At 39.0% G+C, this 20,450-nt stretch overlaps 1 protein-coding gene across 4 annotated transcripts in view; it reads right to left on the reverse strand.

The window, feature by feature from the left end:
* Positions 1–20,450, reverse strand: part of Mtus2 (microtubule associated scaffold protein 2) — a 373,317-nt gene that overhangs the window by 63,446 nt on the left and 289,421 nt on the right. The window contains exon 1 of one of the 4 annotated variants that reach the window (XM_076872394.1): positions 675–1,131. The exons of the other annotated variants lie outside the window; for them this stretch is intronic. Coding sequence (XP_076728509.1) covers positions 675–728 — 54 coding nt within the window. The 5' untranslated portion in view covers positions 729–1,131. Of the gene's footprint in view, positions 1–674; positions 1,132–20,450 lie in introns of those variants that run through there. 4 annotated transcript variants of the gene reach the window in all.

Genomic DNA, 20,450 nt, shown 5'->3' on the forward strand with positions numbered 1-20,450 from the left:
TTGCCGTACAATTCTCTGCATACTCTATTTTCAGTTCCCTGGCTGTGAATTTTCCTTCTAGTGAATCGTTGAACACACCCTCAGACTCCCTGGTTGCTCAGGTTTTCATGTCTGTGTTATTCACCCCTCTCTGATGTGATGAACTACAGAAGGAAGAACTACACCTGGGTGTGCTGTTTTTTTTTTTTTTTTTTCTGACATGAAGGATACAAACTACAGGGTTATGCTATGGGTGGGGGATGGAAGGTGGAGAGGGAAACTTTCAAAGTTCCAGCTTGGGGAAGAAGAACATGCCTAGCTAACCTGCAATCCCCTCTTGGACGTTCATCTTAGGTCTTCCAGGTACGTTACAATGCATTAAGAATATTCCAAGGATTTCTTGACAGTTTGGTTTTTTTTGAGATGTTTCTACTATTTCAGGAAAATGCAACAGTTCCATTGGTGACTGCAGAATACCAAATTATGTAAGGCACTGCAGAGTATGTGAGACCAAATGTTTCTGTGAACACCACTCACAATTCAGCACCCGGGAACCGGGAAAGGGAGGGTCCTGAGCACCAACAAAGCGCACACGCATGCTGGGGAGCCGAGGGGCAGAGGCGGTCGGCTCGCGGCTTTCTCTCTGCCCTGGCAAAGGAGGAGGGGGAAGAAGAGAGAGAGGGAAGGCAAAGTACCGTCTTGTCCAGGCACTGAAGGCAGTTATAAGGCTTGCAGCAGCAATGGCCCATCCCGGCAGGCTGGCTGGTAAGGGGACCTCCTGCTTTCAACGTGTCCGCGGTAATTCCTAAGCCCAGGAACTGGCACTCGAGAAAGGGGCGCGCCGCCGGGAGCTGTCACAACTTCCATGTGGTCCCTTCGGCTACCTTATTTCTCCTAATAACTTCAGGTATCCAGGAGCCGGAGGGTTTGAGAGGCAGAGGAGGGCGGAGCTGCAGCTTCAGGAATCCTGCGGCGGGAGGCCACCCTGGCGGGCGGGAGGAAGGGAGGCGACAGGCAGCAGGGAGGGTCACTGTGCCCCTGGAATCCTCAGAGTGAGGCAAATCAATAGTCGCCTAACAACGGAGCATTCGCCAGTGCCATCTCCCCCGGAGGACCGCCAGCCTGCGCTCCGCGGCAGCCGCTCCCAGCCCTCCCCGAGCGCGGATGCGCCCCTGCACCACGCAGACGCGCCTGGAGAGGACGCAGGACGCACACAAAAGGAGCCCGGCTTCCAGGGACGGTCTGAGGCCACCGGCCGAGAGCGGTCAGACCCGGGCTTTCTGTTCTTCTAAGAAGTGAAGACCTTTGTAAGTGTGATGATGTGGCCTCTCCTCCCGGCAACTCCATCTGTTGCCCATGAGAACCATTTTCCAATTTCATGCCATAAACAGTTTTTGACTTTCTTTGATGAAATCTTTACATTTGTAATATAATTTTTTTAGTTGTATATGGACTCAATGCCTTTATTTGTTTTTATGTGGTGTTAGGATGGAACCCAGTGCCTGATTTTGAGACATAATTGTGAAGTCACATACAGACCATCCAAGTGACTTCAGTGATTAAAATTGTGGTTGGGGATATATTTTTCCAGGTATTTCTCCAAAGCAAATGGGCATAAAAGCTTAGAGGACTTGATCTTTTTAAAGGCAATTTATTTATTAATTATTTTTAATTAAAAAATTAAAAATAGAAGAGGGCAGAAGTTATTTTCAAAACAGACTTGGTATTTAAAAATTATATTTATGTAATCCTGAAATTAAAGATGCAAATATTGGCAAGATTGACTTTGACCCAGAGAAGAAGTTCTGAAATTTGTCATGAGCAGAAATACACAATTACATCTTCATCCAATAAAGTTGCCTTGGCTAGAAGCAGACATTAGTTGCTGAAATTAGGTGATTTTACTAATTTAACTGAGATTTTCTAAGCAGATTTTAACTAAATAGCTAGTACAGGCTATGTTGATTTACTTGTAGAAAGACAAAAGTATCTGGTCAAATATGGAGAAAGTGGAATATTTGGAATGCTTGTCCTAAATATGACAAAATAATATAAAATAATATGACAAATCTTTTTAAAGCTAGCAGATAAATTAGCATAATCCTTTAGGAAGGCAATTTGGCCATACCTACCACATTTTAAAATAACCATATACTTTTTGACCTAAGATTTTCCCTTCTATCCTGTGGTAATACATCAATACGCAAGAGTGTATGTGTCAGGATCTTCAATTCAACATCATTTGTAACAGCATAAAAATAGGAACTACCCTAGGTTTCTGAAACCTTCCTACTATATGGAAAGGTGATACACTGTTGAGTGAAAAAGTAAACTTTTTTTTTTTTTTTGGTGGGGGGCAAACAGGGATTGAAATCAGGGGCACTCAACCACCAAGCCACATCCCCAGCCCTATTTTGTAGTTTATTTAGAGACGGGGTCTCACTGAGTTGCTTGGGATCCTCCTGCCTCAGCCTTCTGGGAGCTGGAACTTAAGGTGAGCACCACCATGCCCACCCAGGGAAAGCAAACTTTTATCAGAAATAAAGCAAGCATGTTCATTTGTGGATGCATTTGTTTATGTTTAGAATGACGCTTTGAAAGCAGGAATGCTATCCATGCAATAGTAGCCAGCCCTTGCAGAATGGGAAACAGGTGAATGAGCTCATTTCCACTTTTAGCCAATTGCCAGTATGTTTTAGTTTTATTGTTTTAAAAGAAGTAAACTAGGGAATAGGCAAGGACCACCCTGTCCGGGCTCTGTGATGTTGAACAGAGCTGCCTCCTCTCACAGGCTTATATGCTCTTTGGTGGTGAGATTGGGCTGGCCTAGCGTCCAGTACCTTGAACATGAACCTGGGATGAAAGATGTTCCTAGAACTTTTGAAACCTTGGGAGAAAAACTTTACATTGTAAGAAGCAGTTGTTTTGTACACCCATGTTCATAGTGGCCTTATTTACATGAGCCAAATGTAGAAGTAAACAAGTGTGTATTAAAGGATGAATGAACAAAGAAAATGTGGTGCATACATGCAATGGAATATTATTTAGCCCTAAAAAGGAAGGTTTTTTTTTTCCCCTTTGGTTCTGGGGATAGAACTCAGGGACTTATGCATGCCATGTACTCTACACTGAGATGCACCCCAGTCTATAAAGGGCAGGAAATTTGATGCTACAAATTTCTACAACTTGGATGAACCTTGAAGATACTGTGCTAAGTAAAATCAGCTAAATACAAAAGGATACATATTGCATGATTCCACTTATATGAGAACCTAGAGTTAGCAATTCACAGAGACTGGTTGTCATGGGGGGACGGGGATCTGTTTAACGGGTTCAGACTTTCAGTTCTGCAAGATGAAGAAGGTTCTAGAGATGGCACAATGTGAATATATTCAACAACACTGAACTGTGTGTTTAAAAATAGTTAAAATGGTAAATTTTATTTGTATTTTACCATAATTAAACAAAAATGTGGTGGCTTGAAGTCACCTGGAGACAAAGAGCCCCTGTGCACCAAGTATCCACCAAATCAAGATAGGCAGAGCCCCCTGTGGAAGAGCCAGAGGCCCTGGGGGAGGCTGCACAAAGCTGACCCCCTCCCCAGCATGATGGAAAGAATGATTTCTACAGGCAAAAATGCTCTTCCTTCAGATAAAGTTTGCCTTAGGAAAGGAATTATTTCTAAATTAGAATTTATACTGCACCTTAGGAGAAAACTGCTGCTTATTTTGGGGGCCATGTTTGAGAGCTCTTGCTAGCAGTTGTCCAAGGAGAAGAGGGTGAGACTGCAGAATCCCCCACAAAGAAAGTTCGGCTTCTTTTCCTGTGCTCAGAGAGCACTAAAGGACAAACACTGGGGTTGGCTCAGTCCATCCTGAAATTGCACATGTGGCATGATCTCAGCCCAAATAACCCCCAGGATGAGAAATGTACCAGTGTTCTAGAATTGTGTCTTCTTTGTTTTCATGTTGTAAAAATAATAAGCATACTCAAAACAGAGATAAATACAAAGGACCTTCCTCTTCCCGGGTCCAGTTTCCCCAACCATCGAGATTTTGACACATCTGTTCCATCTATCCATTTTTTATTTTTTCCAAATTAACCTATCACCCAGATTCCACCATCACCAATATTTTTGTCACCTTGCTTTTGTCCCTTTCTTTTTCTTTTTTCCACCTAAAATATATTAAACGGTTGCTAATGTATTTTAAATAGTTGCATATGCTTCAGTAGACATGGCTAAAAATTGTGAACATCTTCTTACATAACCACAGTGCCATTATACATTAAATAAAACTGACACTATGTCCCTGGCATCGGATACCTATGCTATAACAAAATTTTGGTTTCTAATTTTTGTATATAGTTTGTTTGTGTGAATCAGGACCCCGACCAGGCTCATGGGTTTTGCTGGGTGTTAAGCCTCCTGGGTCTCTTACAGGCAGCAACCTCAGCCTCCCTTCTTTCTTCCTCATGCCACTGCCTTGCTCAGAACTGGGCCAGCAGTCTTGAGGAAGGTCCCCCAAGCTGAATTGGCCTCCTTGCTTCCTTGGAATGTCATTTCACTCCTGCCTACATCCCTTTAGAGGAGATTTAATCCTCAAGTCTGCGTTAGATTCAAGTTCAATTTTGCGGGGGGTAATGATACTTCAGACGTGACGTGGACACCATGTTGCCCAAGCACGCCGTCTGGGTTTCCTTGTTAGTGAGTTACAATGAATCAGGATGTGATAAGCACCATCTCTGCCATTTTCAAGTTTCCCATCAACCTTTCACCTAAGAGTTGCATCTATTAATAACTACTACCAGAACTCGTTATTTCACTGGAGGGGGTATAAAATGATGTTCTGATTGTTTTTGTCTTTTTACACTTATTAGTTAAAATTGTTATATAAAAAAACAATTTTTCAGGTTGGGATATAGCTCAGGAGCAGAGCACTTAACTAGCTTGTACAAGACACTGGGTTTTATCCCCAGCCCAGCAAAATCCTCCTCCTCGACATCAACACTATCCCAACGTTTGTCAACTCAGGTTATTTCAATGCCCTACAATGTAGTATGTACAGGAAAGGCAGACTAAAGGCATCTTCCACCTTTCCTTCTACGAGCCAATTTTTTTGAATAAACCCCTTTCCTTGCAACAGTAGCCAGTGAGGCTGTCGTTGAAGTGGTCATTTGCCTTCTCTCACATTTTCAAAATATCATTAGAAATTATGAAGTGATGTTTTAATTTTAATATATACAATATGCTTTGTTTGACTGAACTTATTCTTTTTAGGTGCTCAGTGACTCCCATCTTTAGCCTATGGGTGCCCTTTCCTGTCCCCTGTGTCCTTCAACACAACTCATCAGTCTGATTGACTTTCTTCCTGAAACTGGAAGATACCCTAGATTCATCTTGTACGTGTTCTTTTTATTTTATTTTAATGTAGATGGATACAATATCTTTATTTTATTTATTTATTTTTATGTGATGCTGAGGATCGAACGCAGTGCCTCACACTTGCCAGGCAGACGCTCTGCCACCGAGCCACGACCCCAGCCCATCTTGCACACGTTCTGCCACAGATCTGCAATCATTCGTCCTCCTGAAGCCCTGCTTCCCTCTAGTTGTGGATGGTAATTGGAGCCCATACTCAATGGGTGCTATTACTCCCTCTCACCACCTAATGGGGGTGAAATTCTCTTGCAGGAAGTGATCCTTCCTGCAGACAAACCTCCGCTGAAGAAGAAATCAGGATGGGACTTTGGGCTGCGGTGAGAAGGAAACGATTCCTCCTTTTGGGGCCTTCAGAAACTGTAGCTTGGACTCCAGGTAGAGGCAAAATGCTCAATGAAATTCATTTTGAGGAAGATCAGCTGGCTACTATAACTCAGTGGCAAGGCCGGGCTAGGAAAGAAGACACCTTCTGAATAAAGATTCTCAAGAGGCTGGCGGTGTAGCTCAGTGCTAGAGGTCTTCACATGTGTGAGGTCCTGGGTTCGATCCCTAGTCCCAGAGATTTATTTATTTTCTCCAGGAAGTTCCCAGAATACTTAGATACCTGGAAAAAAGACCAGACTTCTTGAAAGCAAATAAAACAGGAGTTTAGACTGCTGTAATTTGGGATAATAAAAAACTGTGAACTTGAAGGCTTTTGAAATCAGGAACATTTTGGCTCCCAATATTTAAAAAATCTGTGATAATTTTTATTTCTGGCATGTTTTCTTGCATTAGAACAAGGATTTAGAAAAGCCCTGTGAAAACCTAATGGTATGTCTCATCAGAGAAAACCTCACACACGCTCTTTGATTTGGAGCAACAAATAATTTATAACAGATGTCAGGCACTGTGCTTAGGATTGCATGAAATATTTCATGTAACTCTTGCAAAACTATGTGAAATGAGCACTATTATCATCTCCATTTTACAGGTGAGAAAAGGGAGGCTCAAAGATTATACCAACTTGCACAAGAAACTAAGAAATTACTGATAGAGTGGAGCTTTGAATGCTGGTCTGCCTCTCAAGTTCACATCCTGTAAGCTGGTGTTATAACCTGGATAAGGGATCTGAGTATATGAATGTATTCAAACATGCTTATAGAAGTGCTCCATGTTTTCACAGCTCGAAACAAGAGCTTCCGTTTTAATTATTTGTAAGTATGTTTATAGAAAAAAAAAATGTGCCGACAACTTAAAAATGGACATAATAGAAATCAGGTGCATGTCAATGTTAAAATGTTCAATTTTATTATTATTTTTGTCTTAAGCTGGGAATTCCTTACCCATCCCCAGTGAGATTCAAGTCTCTTCAGCTCAAACTTGACTCCCCAGTCAGCTCAATTTCACCTCTTCCAGGACCTCTGCCTGACCCCATTTGGAGTGACTTTTCTCTTTCTCTTGATTTCACATTATTCTGTATGTGGGGCCCCACAGCATCTTGTCTCATGTAATAATAATGGTTCACATTTGTCTTCTGCCAAATATCACAGCCCCCTTGCTGTGCCTCATTCAGTTCATCCCTGGAGGCTAGCAATCTGCCTTGAGATGGTCTCAAGGAAAACTTCTGAAGTGTTGCAGGAGGGGACCCCGCGACTCAAACCCAGTAAAGGTGGCTTATGGGAAGAGACATTTGGTGCTTTGTCCAGTTTGTGAATCTTGGTACCATTTGCAGGTGGTAGATGAGATTAAAAAAAAAAAAAAAAAAAAGGTATCCTGTGTCATTATTTATTTGAAAAGAAAACCTTGAAAAATGATCTTGAGAGAGTCTCCTGCAGATCGTCAAGGCAACCATCTGTTTATTTTGGTCCCACCATCTATGCCCCTCCTTTTTCCATGCATCTAACATATGAGCTGGAGTCCTGGTATGGGATGTTCGCAGAGGATTGCCAGGAAAATATGCGTAGCTTTTACCAAATTCAACCCATCTAGAGATTCTAATGAGGTGCGAGTGGCCCAGGCAGGGGAAATACAAAACAGGAATCTTAACACTGGTTAAGATCATCCGCACGTAGACATTTAGAGAGGCTTTGGAACACCTCTGACACAACAACTTGAATTTAGAAAACTAAAAGAAAAAGGAAGACACAAGTGACTTAAGTGCTTCTGTCTCCTTAGATACGTTCTTAAACACCTGTCAAAAGAAAACTAAAAATAGAATCATTTTTTCTGTAATAGTCAAGTAGTAAAATTGTTATCAATAAGATAATCTTTTTTTCTCATTTAGTTTTTGACAGTACTTTTATTTTATTTTAAGCCAATGACTAGCATCCTCAAGTCTCTGCCTTATATGCAGCTGAATTGGCCACTCTCATAAGAGAAATGAAATTCAGCACTTTCTTAACAGGGTAAACAGGTTGGACAAGACTGAACAATTGATAGGTAGACTCAGATATATGGATGGGAAGAAGTTGGCAAAACCAGAAAGTGCATTTTTCTATTTGACACTTATTAGATGAGAAGAGTGATCTGTGAACCATAAGCGGACTACTAAGACAAAGAACGTGAAAGAAAGAAAAAGAGCAATTACAAAATAGAAGGCTTATGGATTTCAGTTTGACTCTTGGCTGGGTGGCTTTGGGTAGTTCACTCGCTCTGTCTCAAGGCCTCAGCTTTCTCTTCCATAGTATGAAGATAAAATTCTCTACCCTGTAAGGTTTCTGGACTTGGCTTTCTCCTTTAATTAGGTTGAAAGATGCTAATGATTCTATTTATAGTAATAAAGAGAGCGCTGACAGTTCACAGCTAAACTGTTGATAGAGAAGTGCGAATGAGTTGGCTCTGGATATTCCGACTCAACCAGAAGTAAGGAGTGGGTAAGCCATGAATATCATGACGCTGGCTCCCAAGCCATAGCATGAGAAAGGATGAGCTCAGGAATTCAAATTCCTAGCTCGAGTGTCAGATAAATAACCTAAGAGCCTCTACATGTACCCTGAAAGAGATCCTTATCCTCTGTAGCTCCAGGGCTGAAATTGCTGAAAATCAAATACAAAATCTCATTCTGTCATGGTTTGAATGACAATACAAATTGAACTTCCAGTCATGTAGGGTGCATACTCTTTTTCTTCATTTCCTGCAGTACTGGGGATTAGACCCAGGGCCTTAAGCATACCAAGCAAGTGCTTTACCAGGGAGCTACATCCCCAGTCTTTTTTTTTTTTTTTTTTTTTTGAGACGGGAGTCTTGCTTAGTTGGCCACAGATTACAGGCTTGTACTACTGCCCCTGGTTTGGGTGTCTACACTTGAAATGAGAGCACTACGTGGGAAAGAATGGATCCTATAAGTTGGCATGGGGACATTGGGCCCCTGAATCATTTTTAAACATTTTATTAGCGCATTAGAGTTATACATAATATTGAGGTTCATTCTGACATCATCTCACATGCATGGAATTTAATATGCTCCATTTCAGTCCCCAGTGCTTCCTATTTCCCTCCCCTCTTCACCCCCGCCCCTTGTTCCCTTTCCAATTACTCTACTGATCTGATTTGTATTTATTGAGTGTTTTTTAATTGGTGCTTTATAGACAATGTTGAAATTCACTGGGTATATTCATATATGTGCATAGCATAATTTGGCCAGTGTTATTCCACAGTTCCTTCCCTTTCCCATCCCTCATCCCTCTTCTTCTATCCCCTCTTTTACTCCATCGGTGTCCCTTCTATTGTCATGGAATCCCTCTCCCTTTTTTACCTTATTTTACTTTAGCTTCCACATGTGAAAGAAAACGTTTGACCCTTGACTTCTTGGTCTGACTTTCTCCCTTAATATGAAGTTCACCATTTCCATCCATTTATTAGCAAATGCCGTAATTTCATTCTTCTTTATGACTAAGTAAAACTCTATTGTGTGTGTGTGTGTGTGTGTCCCCGTCCAGTCATCTGCTGACAAGCAATTGGGCTGGTTCCCTAACTCGAGGCCCTAAATTCCGTTGTGTTTTTAACACCCAAGGAAAAGGTTTCTCTACCTATAACCGAAGTGGCTTACCTAACCTCACGGGAAGTGGCCCTCCTGACTCCAATGGCACCAGCCTTGGAGTCTCAGCTCTTGGGGGATTAACCTTCATTGCCGGGGGAAACCTTGGTGGCCTCCCTCGAAGTGGCTGTCATGCAGGACAATGCTGACCGTCGGGACCAACCTCCACCTGCCCTCTTTACTTCTAGACCCATAATGAGACTCCAGTTCCAGAAGCCACCTAAGGGGGAGTACAAAATGTGACCCATTACGAGATGCATTTCATTCTGAAAGAAATTTCTAGAAGAAATTATTTCTCTAATTTATATAGACAAAAATCCGAGGAACAAATGTGGGAATGGATACTCAAGGTGTAGGATGATGGAAGTAACATGAGTAATTCAGGCTGAATTTATTACCATGAGCTACTAAGGAGAGATTTTGTATTCAGTGTTCTAGGTGAGGGAGTTAGAAAGAGCTCTAACGGACTGGTTGGTTGGTTGGCTGAAGCATGGAACAGAAGGTTGCTCACAGTGAGAAAACCAGAAGTGCTGGACGGGCCTCTGTTTAATGTAGAGAAGGGACCTAAGGGCTTAGGGAGGCTGGAATATTACAGTGGATATTAGACCTGCACTGGGAGTGTCTAGAACATGTGAGGTGAGGGAGAAGAACATCATGGTGGAATAGTGTGGCAGAGGAAAGCAGCTGAGGACATGGCTACCAACTCATAAAATACAGACCCCCAAACACACCCCCATGACCCACCTCCAGCCACACCCTATCTGCCTACAGTCATCACTTGGCTAATCCCTTTCAGGGCATTAACCCACGGATTAGGATAAGGCTTTCATAACCCAGTCATCCCACTTCTAAACCTTCTTGCATTCTCTCACCCAGGTTTTGGAGGATGTCTAACATCTAAACCATAATAGATGACAATGGCCACTTAATCATGACATCTCTAGATTGCTCCGGAACTGACCAGTCAAGTAAATTCTTACTTGAGAAGATACACAGAGAAATTCTAAGTCAAGTAAATAAGGTCTAACCTTCATCATAACAACAGAGAGAAAGTTCCTCGTTTCATTTTTAGACTCGCAAAAGAAATGTGAAAGAATCAAATCGGAGTTGTGTCAATCCTACTGAAAAAAATTAAGTAAGCAAGGAGATTATGGAGGAAGGAAGGGCTCCTACACATGATTGCTTGAGAGTAACTGTCACAAAAGACCTGTCAGAACCACAAGCACAGATGTCACTGCACCCTGACACAGTCCTCTACAAGGGACAGGACCAGTACCTCTCTGTTCAAACTTGAATTGCTGTCACTCATCATTGTAGCCAAATATTATTGTTTCAAAATATCTATACAATTCTCCTCATTTTTGTCTTAAAAAAATTTCACCCTGTCTCAACCCTTTTGAATATGCCCATGGTTTACTATGGTATGCATATTCTTGTTGCAACGGTTCTGTAATATACAGATAAATAGCATTATTCTTTGGAGACTCTCTTCCTCTGATTGCTTTTATATTGAGGTTGACGGACTCAAGTCAGTTTATAGCCCAGAACACCGGGAGTGAAGGGGATGCTGGACCCCCTGTGGGAGAACCTTAGTATTCTACGGAAAACTACACTAAAAATTCTAATCCTTCTCCTAGTCTTCTCAAAAGGAACCTATATCTGTTCATTGGGGGAAAAGAAATAATCAGAGCTTTGGGGAACAACTGTAGCCTGTCTGTGAACTGACACTAATTCCAGGAAATCCAAAATGCCCTGTGGCCTACCAGTCAGAATAGGGGCTTATGGAGGTCCCATGATCCCTGGAGCTTTAGCTCAGATAGAAAATGCTGGGTTCTGTAAGACAAGAATACTGAAAAATCAGAGGACATAAATCCCGGCTCCATTCACCCTCTCTCCCAATTCACTATAGAATCTTGACTCTGTAATACTGAATAAAGGCAGCAACAACCCAGGAATCTTGAAAACCAGCCCCAAACTACACAAATGGAAAAAACAGAATAATCAGATGCAGAGTTACTACAAAGAATCAGAAAAATGAAATCCAACACATTTACCCCAAGAAAACAACCATAAAACAAGAACACTGAAAACTGAATTAAATATATAAAAACTAGCATTTGGGATACTAAAAAAAGATCTTATGAGAAATACAAAAATGAAGAACAGAAATGGACAAGGGAAAGAAACTAACAATAAATTAAAAAAGAGTTGATTGAATTTTGAAAAAATGGAAAAAAGAGGCAAGGTTATTTCCAAAATGAATATTAAATTGTAAAGTGCTCAAAAGATAAACCAAGATGAAACCTCACTTAGAGACATTTTAAAAGTTAGGAAGACAACCAATAAAATAAAAATGAGAAAAGTCTAGAAGTGAAAAGGGTCATAGAGAAAATAGTAGAAGTGGAAAACAGAGAAGAATTAGTGCTCATATTATTGGATTCTCTGAAAAAGAAAAACAAAACAGACAAATACTTAAGAATTATAATGTAAGAAAACTTTCTAGAGAATGAGTCTGCATATTGAAAGGGTCTACTAGGTATTGGAAAAGTTAACCCACATTTATCAACCTGTTAGAATTCAGAGATAAAAAAAAATAATTAGGCAGATGATTTGTTTATAGTGAACAAAAAATTAAAAAAAGGAAAAAATCCAATATAAAATATAATCAATTAGTTAAATGTTATGCATTTATATTATATTATATAAATATATTTGATGCTAGCAAATATAAATCACCTTTGAATCATTCATAAAAATTGACCACATAGAAAACATCAGTAACTTTCACAAATTTGAAATATTGCCAAAAATACTCTGATGAAACCACAATAAAATTGATTAACTAAGGCAATAAAAGCAATGCTATAGTTTGGATATGATTTGAGAGTGTCCTGCAATGGTTTATGTACTCAAAGATTGGACCCCAGTGTGGAGGTATTGGGGTGGGAAATTTGAAATGGTGGGGTGTCCTGGAAGGTGTTAGTCATGGGGGAACCACCCTCAGAAGGAATTAATGCTGCTGTCATTAGAGTGAGTTAGCTTTCTCAAGAGTGGGTTATTATAAAGGAAATCCACCCAGTGCACTGGGCCCTTTCTGCTGGTTCTTTTTCTGTTTCTTTGTCATCTTGAGACACAGCAAAGGGACCCTCATCAGGTTGCTGAATGCTAACACCACACTTTTGGAACCTTATACCATCAGAATTGTGAGCCAAATACACCTCTTTACTTTATGAAATATCCAACCTTTTGTGTCAGAGCAGCACAAAATAGACTAAGAGAAATAGAATTCATTAACCCAAACTAAAAATAAAAAGCTCTCCCCTTGAAAAATTTAAAAAGCCTCCCATTAAACAACTCTTGAGTGAAAGGGCAAATACAAACTGAAATTAAACAATTAAAAAAACAATAAAAAAGTAACAAAAACAACAATAACCCAACACTAACATATGAGATATTGTAAGCAGTCACTAGGGGAAGATTCAGAACATTACACACTTTCATAGATAAAAAAAGAAACAATGTAAACAAATGATTTAATATCTAACTTCAAAAACTAGAAGACAACAAAGTAAACTAAAAGCAAGAAGTTGAAAAGAAATAACAAATATGAAAGCAAAAATTAATACAGAATTGAGATTCAGTAGACTTAATTGGAAAACATTGACAAAATAGCCAACTGCTAACTAACCTAAATTAATAAAAAGGGTGAAAGCATAAATTAGCAAAATAAGAAATGACAAGAGGAAAGAGGCTATGTTGCAGACCTCTCTATACAAAGAAATTCAATATTAAATGGATAGTTTTCTCAGGAAATAAAAATTGTCCAAATTAGTTCATCATGGAGAAAAAGTTTAAACACAGCAAATTTCAATGGAATATGCAGAGACAATTATTAAAGAACTACCACATACAAAAGCCCAGGCATTTCACCACAGTCTTCTACAACTTTCAAAAATAAGGTAGTTCTAGTGTTCTAGAAATTGTCCTAGAGTGATAAAAATGTGGTAGGCAAAATAATGTTTCCCTCCCACTGAACAATGTTCAGTCCCAAACTCCCAGAACCCAAGAGTCTGTTATGTTATATTGCAAAAAAGTAAGGTTGCAGGTAGAATTAAGGCTCCAATCAGATGACCTTGAGAAGGGAAGATTTTCTGGATTATCTAGGAGGCCTAATGTAATCATTAAGAGTCCTTAAACGTGGAAGAGGGAGACAGAGTCAGTGTTAGGAAGGATGGACAAGAAAAACTCTATTCCTACTAGCTTTGAAGATGGAAGGTGTCCATGAGCCTAGGAAAAGCTGATAAAAGCAAGAAAATGGATTTTTCCCTTACAGCCTTCAGAAACGAATCAATCTGCCTGTACCTTGATTTTAGCTCAGTGAGATCAACTTTGGACTTCTGACTTCTGATAATAAATTTGTGTTGTTCAATGGTATATTATTATAAACAATGAAATCCTGTCATATATAGGAACATGGATGGAAATGGAAGTCATTATGTTAAGTGAAATAAGCCAGACATGGAAAGACAAATATCACAAGTTCTCACTAATTTGCTGAAACCAAGAAGGTAATTTTGTAGAAGCATGGAATGGAGCAGTGGTCACTAAGAGAATGGGAAGATCAGGGTCAAAGGACAAAAGAAAGATGTTCAATAATAGGCACCAAAACACTCTGAGAGAGGAGTAATTAGTTCTAGTTTTTCTATTGAACAGTAGGGTAATTATGGATTAAAACATTACATGATATATATCAAAATTACTAGAAAAGAAGAACACAAATTCTGATTGTGTAAAAGTGATTAATGTTTGAGAATATGGAAATGCTTCTAACCTGGATATGATTGTTACACACTGTATAAATGTATTAAATCACCATAATGTGGCCCAGAAAGATGTAAAAATATTATGTCTCAATAGAATAAATAAATAAATTTGTGTTGTTTATGCCACTATGTTTGTGGTGACTTGTTATAGCAGCAAATAAAAAAAACAAGTTCAAAATACTAATATAAAGATAAGAAAATCCTTTTCTTTTAAAAAATTAAGAATAATCTAAGTTTAATACCTAAAACTGAAAAACACCACAAAAACAAGAGGAAAAGAAAATGATTTTGCCTACCAATGTTTCTCATGAATAGCATTGCAAGAGGGCTAAATAATACATTAGCAAACAAAATCTCATACCACATAAAGAAAATAATATACCATAATCAAGTGGGACTTGTTTCAGTAATTTAAGGTTGGCTCAATATTAGGAAATCAATACTGATAAACCTAAGGGAAAAATATGATTATCTTCATAGATTTTGAAAATGCCTCCCACAAAAATTCAATACTCACTCCTACTAATAGCATTCAAGAAAACAGGAATTGAAGAATTCTTTCTTAACATGATAAAACACCTTGCCATGATAAAAATCTTTACTCCCAAAGCCACTGTTTGACTTAATATGGAAACACTAAAAGAATTTTCATTCAAATCAGGAACAAGGCAAAGATTCTTACTATCACCACTACTATTCGATATTAAACTAGCAGCATTAGCCAATGCAATTAGAAAAGAAACTAGTTAGGATCATAAGATTTTGTAAAGAAGTAAAATAATCTCTATTTTTACATGATCTGATAATATTTCTGAAAAGCCCTAAAAAAATCAATAGTTAATGATAAAACTGACTCAAACAACAAGAATTCATTGCTCCCATTAAGAGAGCAAAATACAAATGTAGTCATAATCAATACACAAACATTGACTATTAGAGAACACATTAGAGAAACCCCCAATTTATATATAGCAACAAAGATTAGATATATAAGAATAAATCCATCAAAAATATGTAAAATTGCCATGAGTCTGGAAAGATACAAAAATAGACTAAAACAAATTAAAAGCATTTTTTATTCTTGGAGAAATTACTGAGCCTCATAAAGATGCAAGATCTCAGTAAGTGAGTTTGTAAGTTTAGTGGAATCTCCATGAAAATACCAACAAGCCTTTGTTTATGGAGTTAGACACATTGATACTAAAGTCCATTTGGCAAAACAAACATGCTGGAATGCTCAGGAAAATACAAAAGAAAAAGAAAGAAAGAAAGAAAAATATTTCTGAAAGAAAGTTAGATCTATCATATGTTAAAACATACCACAACACTACTCTAATAAAAAATGCTGTGGCATTTTTACACCTGGCATATGTATAGACCACATGCATCTGGCATGTGTGTAGACCACAGTCCAGTGGAATGCATCAGAAAGTTCAGCAACAGATTTAAGGACCTTGGAAATTTAGTATATGATAAAGCTGGCATTTCAAATCATAGGACAAAGATAAACTTTCTAAAAAGCAGTGCCCAAGTCAGGCACAGTGACATTCATCTGTAATCCCAGCTACTCAAGATGCTGAGGCAATAGGATCATAAATTCAAGGTCAGTCTGGGCAATTTAGTGAAACTCTGTCTCAAAATAAAAAAAGGCTGGGGATGTAGCTCATTGGTAGAACACCCCTGGGTTCAATCTCCACTAAGAAATAATACCAGGTAACCATCTGGCTAAAGATGAAATTATACCTTATAACATGCTGAAGAATAAAAAAAGAATAAAATCTAGATGGGTAGGGGAAATAATTTGAAAACAAACCCATACAATTTCTAAAAAAAAAAAAAAAAAAAAAAGAGTAAATTTTTAGTATTACTATGGGGAAAACTTTTTAGATGTGACTTAAAGTACTCACATTCAACCCAAAACTAATAATGTCACCACATGAAAATTTTATCAGTTTGGAGAGTGAAAACTGTCATAGTCATGTGAGACAGACAATGAGCGTGTGCAGTGTGTGTCACAGATTAAGGGCCAGTGCTTCTAACATGCCAAGAACTCTTCCCGATGGAGAACATCGTGACAGTGAAACAAGCCAGACCCAGAAAGTCAAGGACTGGAAGCTTTCTGTCGTGAGTGGAAGGTAGAGCAAAATGGGAAAACAAAAGTGGGGAATCATCTGAAACAGAAGGGTGATAAGTGGAGTAGAGGAAGGAGATAACAGGGGGAGGGAGGACGAACAGGAAAGGGGAGGACAGGGAGGAGCTGCAGAAGGAAACTGACCAAAGTATGCTGTGTACTATGTGAATGGACTACAGTGAACTTCACATTTCTGCATATGTATAAAGTACCCATTTAAAAACAACGAGTGAACAGAAGGAAGATTAGTAGAATTATTGGAAAGGGAGCAGGGAGAAGGAGGAGGGGAAGGAAAGAGGAAGTACTGGGGACTGAAATGGAGCAAATTATAATCCATGCATGTAAGATTATGTCAAAATGAACCATGATATTACACATAACTATAAGGCACTAATAAGAACATTACAATATTGAACAGCCAAGAATTAAAAACCCCAACAGAGAAGTGGGAGATAATCAATGGACAAGAAATATAGAGATGGCCTTTAAACATAGGAAAACTGCTCAAAGTTTCTCCTAATTAGGGAAATGCAAACTAAACACCAAGATACTATTTCTTATCAATCGGGTTGGCTAAAATAAAAAAGTATGAGACTTATTTGATTGTAGCAAGGCTTTGGGGGAACAGCACTGCCAGTGGATATATATATAAAAAACTAGAAATCACACATCTAGGATTTTGCTGGAAGACACAACTCTAACAATGCATAAGGTTGTTCATCATAGTGTTGTTTGTAATTGCAAAATATTTAAAAACTAACTCAGTGTTTGGATGTGGTGGTGCATGACTGTAATCCCAGTTATTGTTGAGGTTGAGGCAGGAGAATCACAAGTTCGAGACTAGCCTGGGCAACTTAGTGAGACCCTCAAAGTAAAATAAAAAGGGGTAGGGATATAGCTCAATGGTAAAACACTTGCCCAGCATGTGTGAGGTCCTGGTTGCCCCTCCAGTACTACAAAACAACAACAAAACACAACCACCTAAATGCCCGTATGTAGAAGGGTTCAACAAATTATGGTGTATTCACAAAATAGAGCACTACGGTTGGGAGAAAAAAAAAGAAACAAAGGAATGAAGAAAAATTTCATGAATTTATTTGACACAGTTTCCAGAACATATTGTTATGTAACAAAAGCAAAATACAAAAAAAAAAAAAAAAAATCTGTACTATTGTACAGACAATCAGGAAGTTTAGGGGCCTATTGAGACGTGGAGGGATCTTTAAGGGTGAGACCTCCTGTGAGGTCTTTAGGTTATTGGGGGTGTACACCTGGAGATGATGGTTGGATTCCAGGTCCACCTCCTCTCTCTCTTTTGCTTCCTGGCCATAAGGTGAGTGGTTTTGTTCCACCATATGCTTCTACCATGGTGTGCCACCTCCCCACAGCTCAAAGCAATGGGCTAATTGATCCTGGATTAAAACCTCTAACACTATGAGCCAAAAATAAACCTTTCCTCTTTATAAGCTGATTATCTCAGCTTTTTATTTTGTTTCTTTTTGCAGTACTGGGGGTTAAACTTAGGGTGTTCTACCACTGAGTTACATGCCCAGCCCTTTTATATTTTATTTTGCTAAGTTGTCCAGGTTGGCCTCAGCCTCTCTAGTAGCTGGAATTACAGACCTGCACCATTATGCCCAACAGGTATTTGTTATAATGATGGAAAACTAACACAGTAGTTTCTTCCTGGGAGAGATGATCATAAGATCATCGAGAGGTACACAGAGGCACCTCACCTCTAACTGAAATACTTCATTTAAACCATAAAATATCTAAAGAAAGTATGGCATGATATGTCAAGGTTTATTAAACTTACATAGCAAATGGTCATCATTACATTATTCTTTGCATTTTTCTGAATGTTTGGAATATTTCATATTCTGAAGTGCTTTGCAAGCCTTGTACCTCTCTGGTAGCGGGACACTCTCCACTGCCATGGCGAATTTGCTGTGGGTAATTTGTACTCTCATAACTAAATATGTCAAGGCTTTTCTGCAAGGGTTCATAGGTCACTCATATTTGGTAAGATTAAAATATAGAACCTCAGAAGCTCTTTGTTTTTGTTTTTGTTCTTTTTTGAGTGGGCTGGGCAATGTAATTTGGATTCTCCTTAGAATAAATGAGAAACAGAATTGAACTTGATATTTTTATTTTAAAAAAAATTGTGATGCTTATAAACTTGTTAAAAACCCTCTTCTTTGGATAATGAAGAAGCCAGGAACAGGCAGGCAATACGATTTATAGCTGAAAATTTTTGTATAGGCGCTGGTAAAATGGTTTAATTAAGTAGCAAATCAAAATGCTTAAGCCATAGCTATTTAATATGATTTATAAGTACTGATTATTCAAATGAAATTAATTAGTCACAAATTTGTGAAGAACATTAAGCTGCTCCCTGGTGGCAGAATAACGGGTGATTTTACTCTTTATTTATTTGCAGTACTCAGGATTGAACCTAAGGCCAGGGAAGCACACCAGCACTGAGCCATATCCCTAGCCCTATTTATTTTATTTTGAGACATAGTCTCAGTAAGTTGCCCAGGCTGGCCTTGAACTTGGGATCCTCCTGCCTCAGCCTGCCAAGTAGCTGGGATTGCAGGTGTGGTTCACTCTGCTTTATTTATTTATTTATTTATTGGCACCAGGAATTGAACTCAGGGGCACACAGACACTGAGCCACATCCCTAGGCCTATTTTGTGTTTTATTTAGAGACAGGGTCTCACTGAGTTACTTAAAACAGCTGAATATTTATGGGACAATGTCTGTAGAAATGTCAGAAACAGTTTAGTTCCACAATCAATATAGGAATGGTGAACAATAAGAAAGGCTCCTTGAGGTTTAATAACTATAACTAAAATTTACAAAAAGAACTGGTCCTCGGCGCACATCTCCAATGACTGCTCATTCATATTGAGGTGAGTTCCAGAAGGGAGAGGGAAACCAGGCTTTCCTGTTTATAAGGTTTAGGTTACAGTACCACTTTGAGCCTGCCTTCATTTTGGTGATTGGCCCGCATGCTGTGCCATTTATTTTGTTTTGCCATGAGGCCAAGCCCTACGGTAGGTAAGAAGGTTAAGGCCTGTCTTCTGTCCACCCTTCATCCCTTCCTTGTTCTGTTTATAACCTAGACAGAAACTCCCGAGGTGGCCCCGGAAAGCTGATGCTTCCCCAAGGGACTTACCACAGAGTGGAGTCTGCCAGTTGGGAGGCCTCAGTTGGGGCAGAATGAGGTGCAAGCGCCACCCCAGACACTAAGACCAAAGTTCAAATGGGATCTCTGTGGAGACAGGCTAGGCCAGGGGCTCAGGCAAGGGGCCAGTAGTGGTACTGAGCCTCCAAGAAAGGAGGTTGTCCTGCTGTGTATTTTTAATAGGGAAGGGACACGTTCAGATTGGGCCCGTTCAGATTTAGGCAGTGTTCCTGTGACGCAATCAAGGCTTGAGACAGTCGCTGTAGCAGATGGAGTGGCTTAAAAGGCAAAGAATGTAAGTGAGCATATAAAGGTGAGAAAAGTTACAAAGGAGTAAAGAAAGGAGGGTGTTCTCCAGAGGAACAGAACCAATAGGATTTTATAAAATTTTGGAGGCTCTGTCTCTCTCTATTTATATATATATATATATATATATATATATATATATATATGTATGTATTTTATACTTGCATACATGTATATCTAACACCTATATGTATTATAAAATACATATATGTATTCTATATAATACATATGTATGTATTTTATATATATTTATATATATATATATATATATATATATATATATATATATATATATATATAAAATGAATCAGCTCATGTAATTATGGAGGCTCAAAAGTTTCAAGATCTGTAGTTGGCAAGCTGAAGATGAGGAGAACCAATGGTATAGTACAGTCCAAAAGATGACATACTCAAGACTCAGGAAAAACAGATATTTTGAGTTCAAAGATGGGGGGGAAAAAAAAGATGTCCCAGCTCAGAGTCTGGCAGGCAGAAGGAGCTCTCTCTCACTCAGGCTTTTAGTACTATTCAGGTCTTTGCTTGCATGAGGGCCATTAGGTAG

The sequence above is a fragment of the Callospermophilus lateralis genome, chromosome 12 (genome assembly GCF_048772815.1).
Source record: "Callospermophilus lateralis isolate mCalLat2 chromosome 12, mCalLat2.hap1, whole genome shotgun sequence".
Lineage (NCBI taxonomy): Eukaryota > Metazoa > Chordata > Mammalia > Rodentia > Sciuridae > Callospermophilus > Callospermophilus lateralis.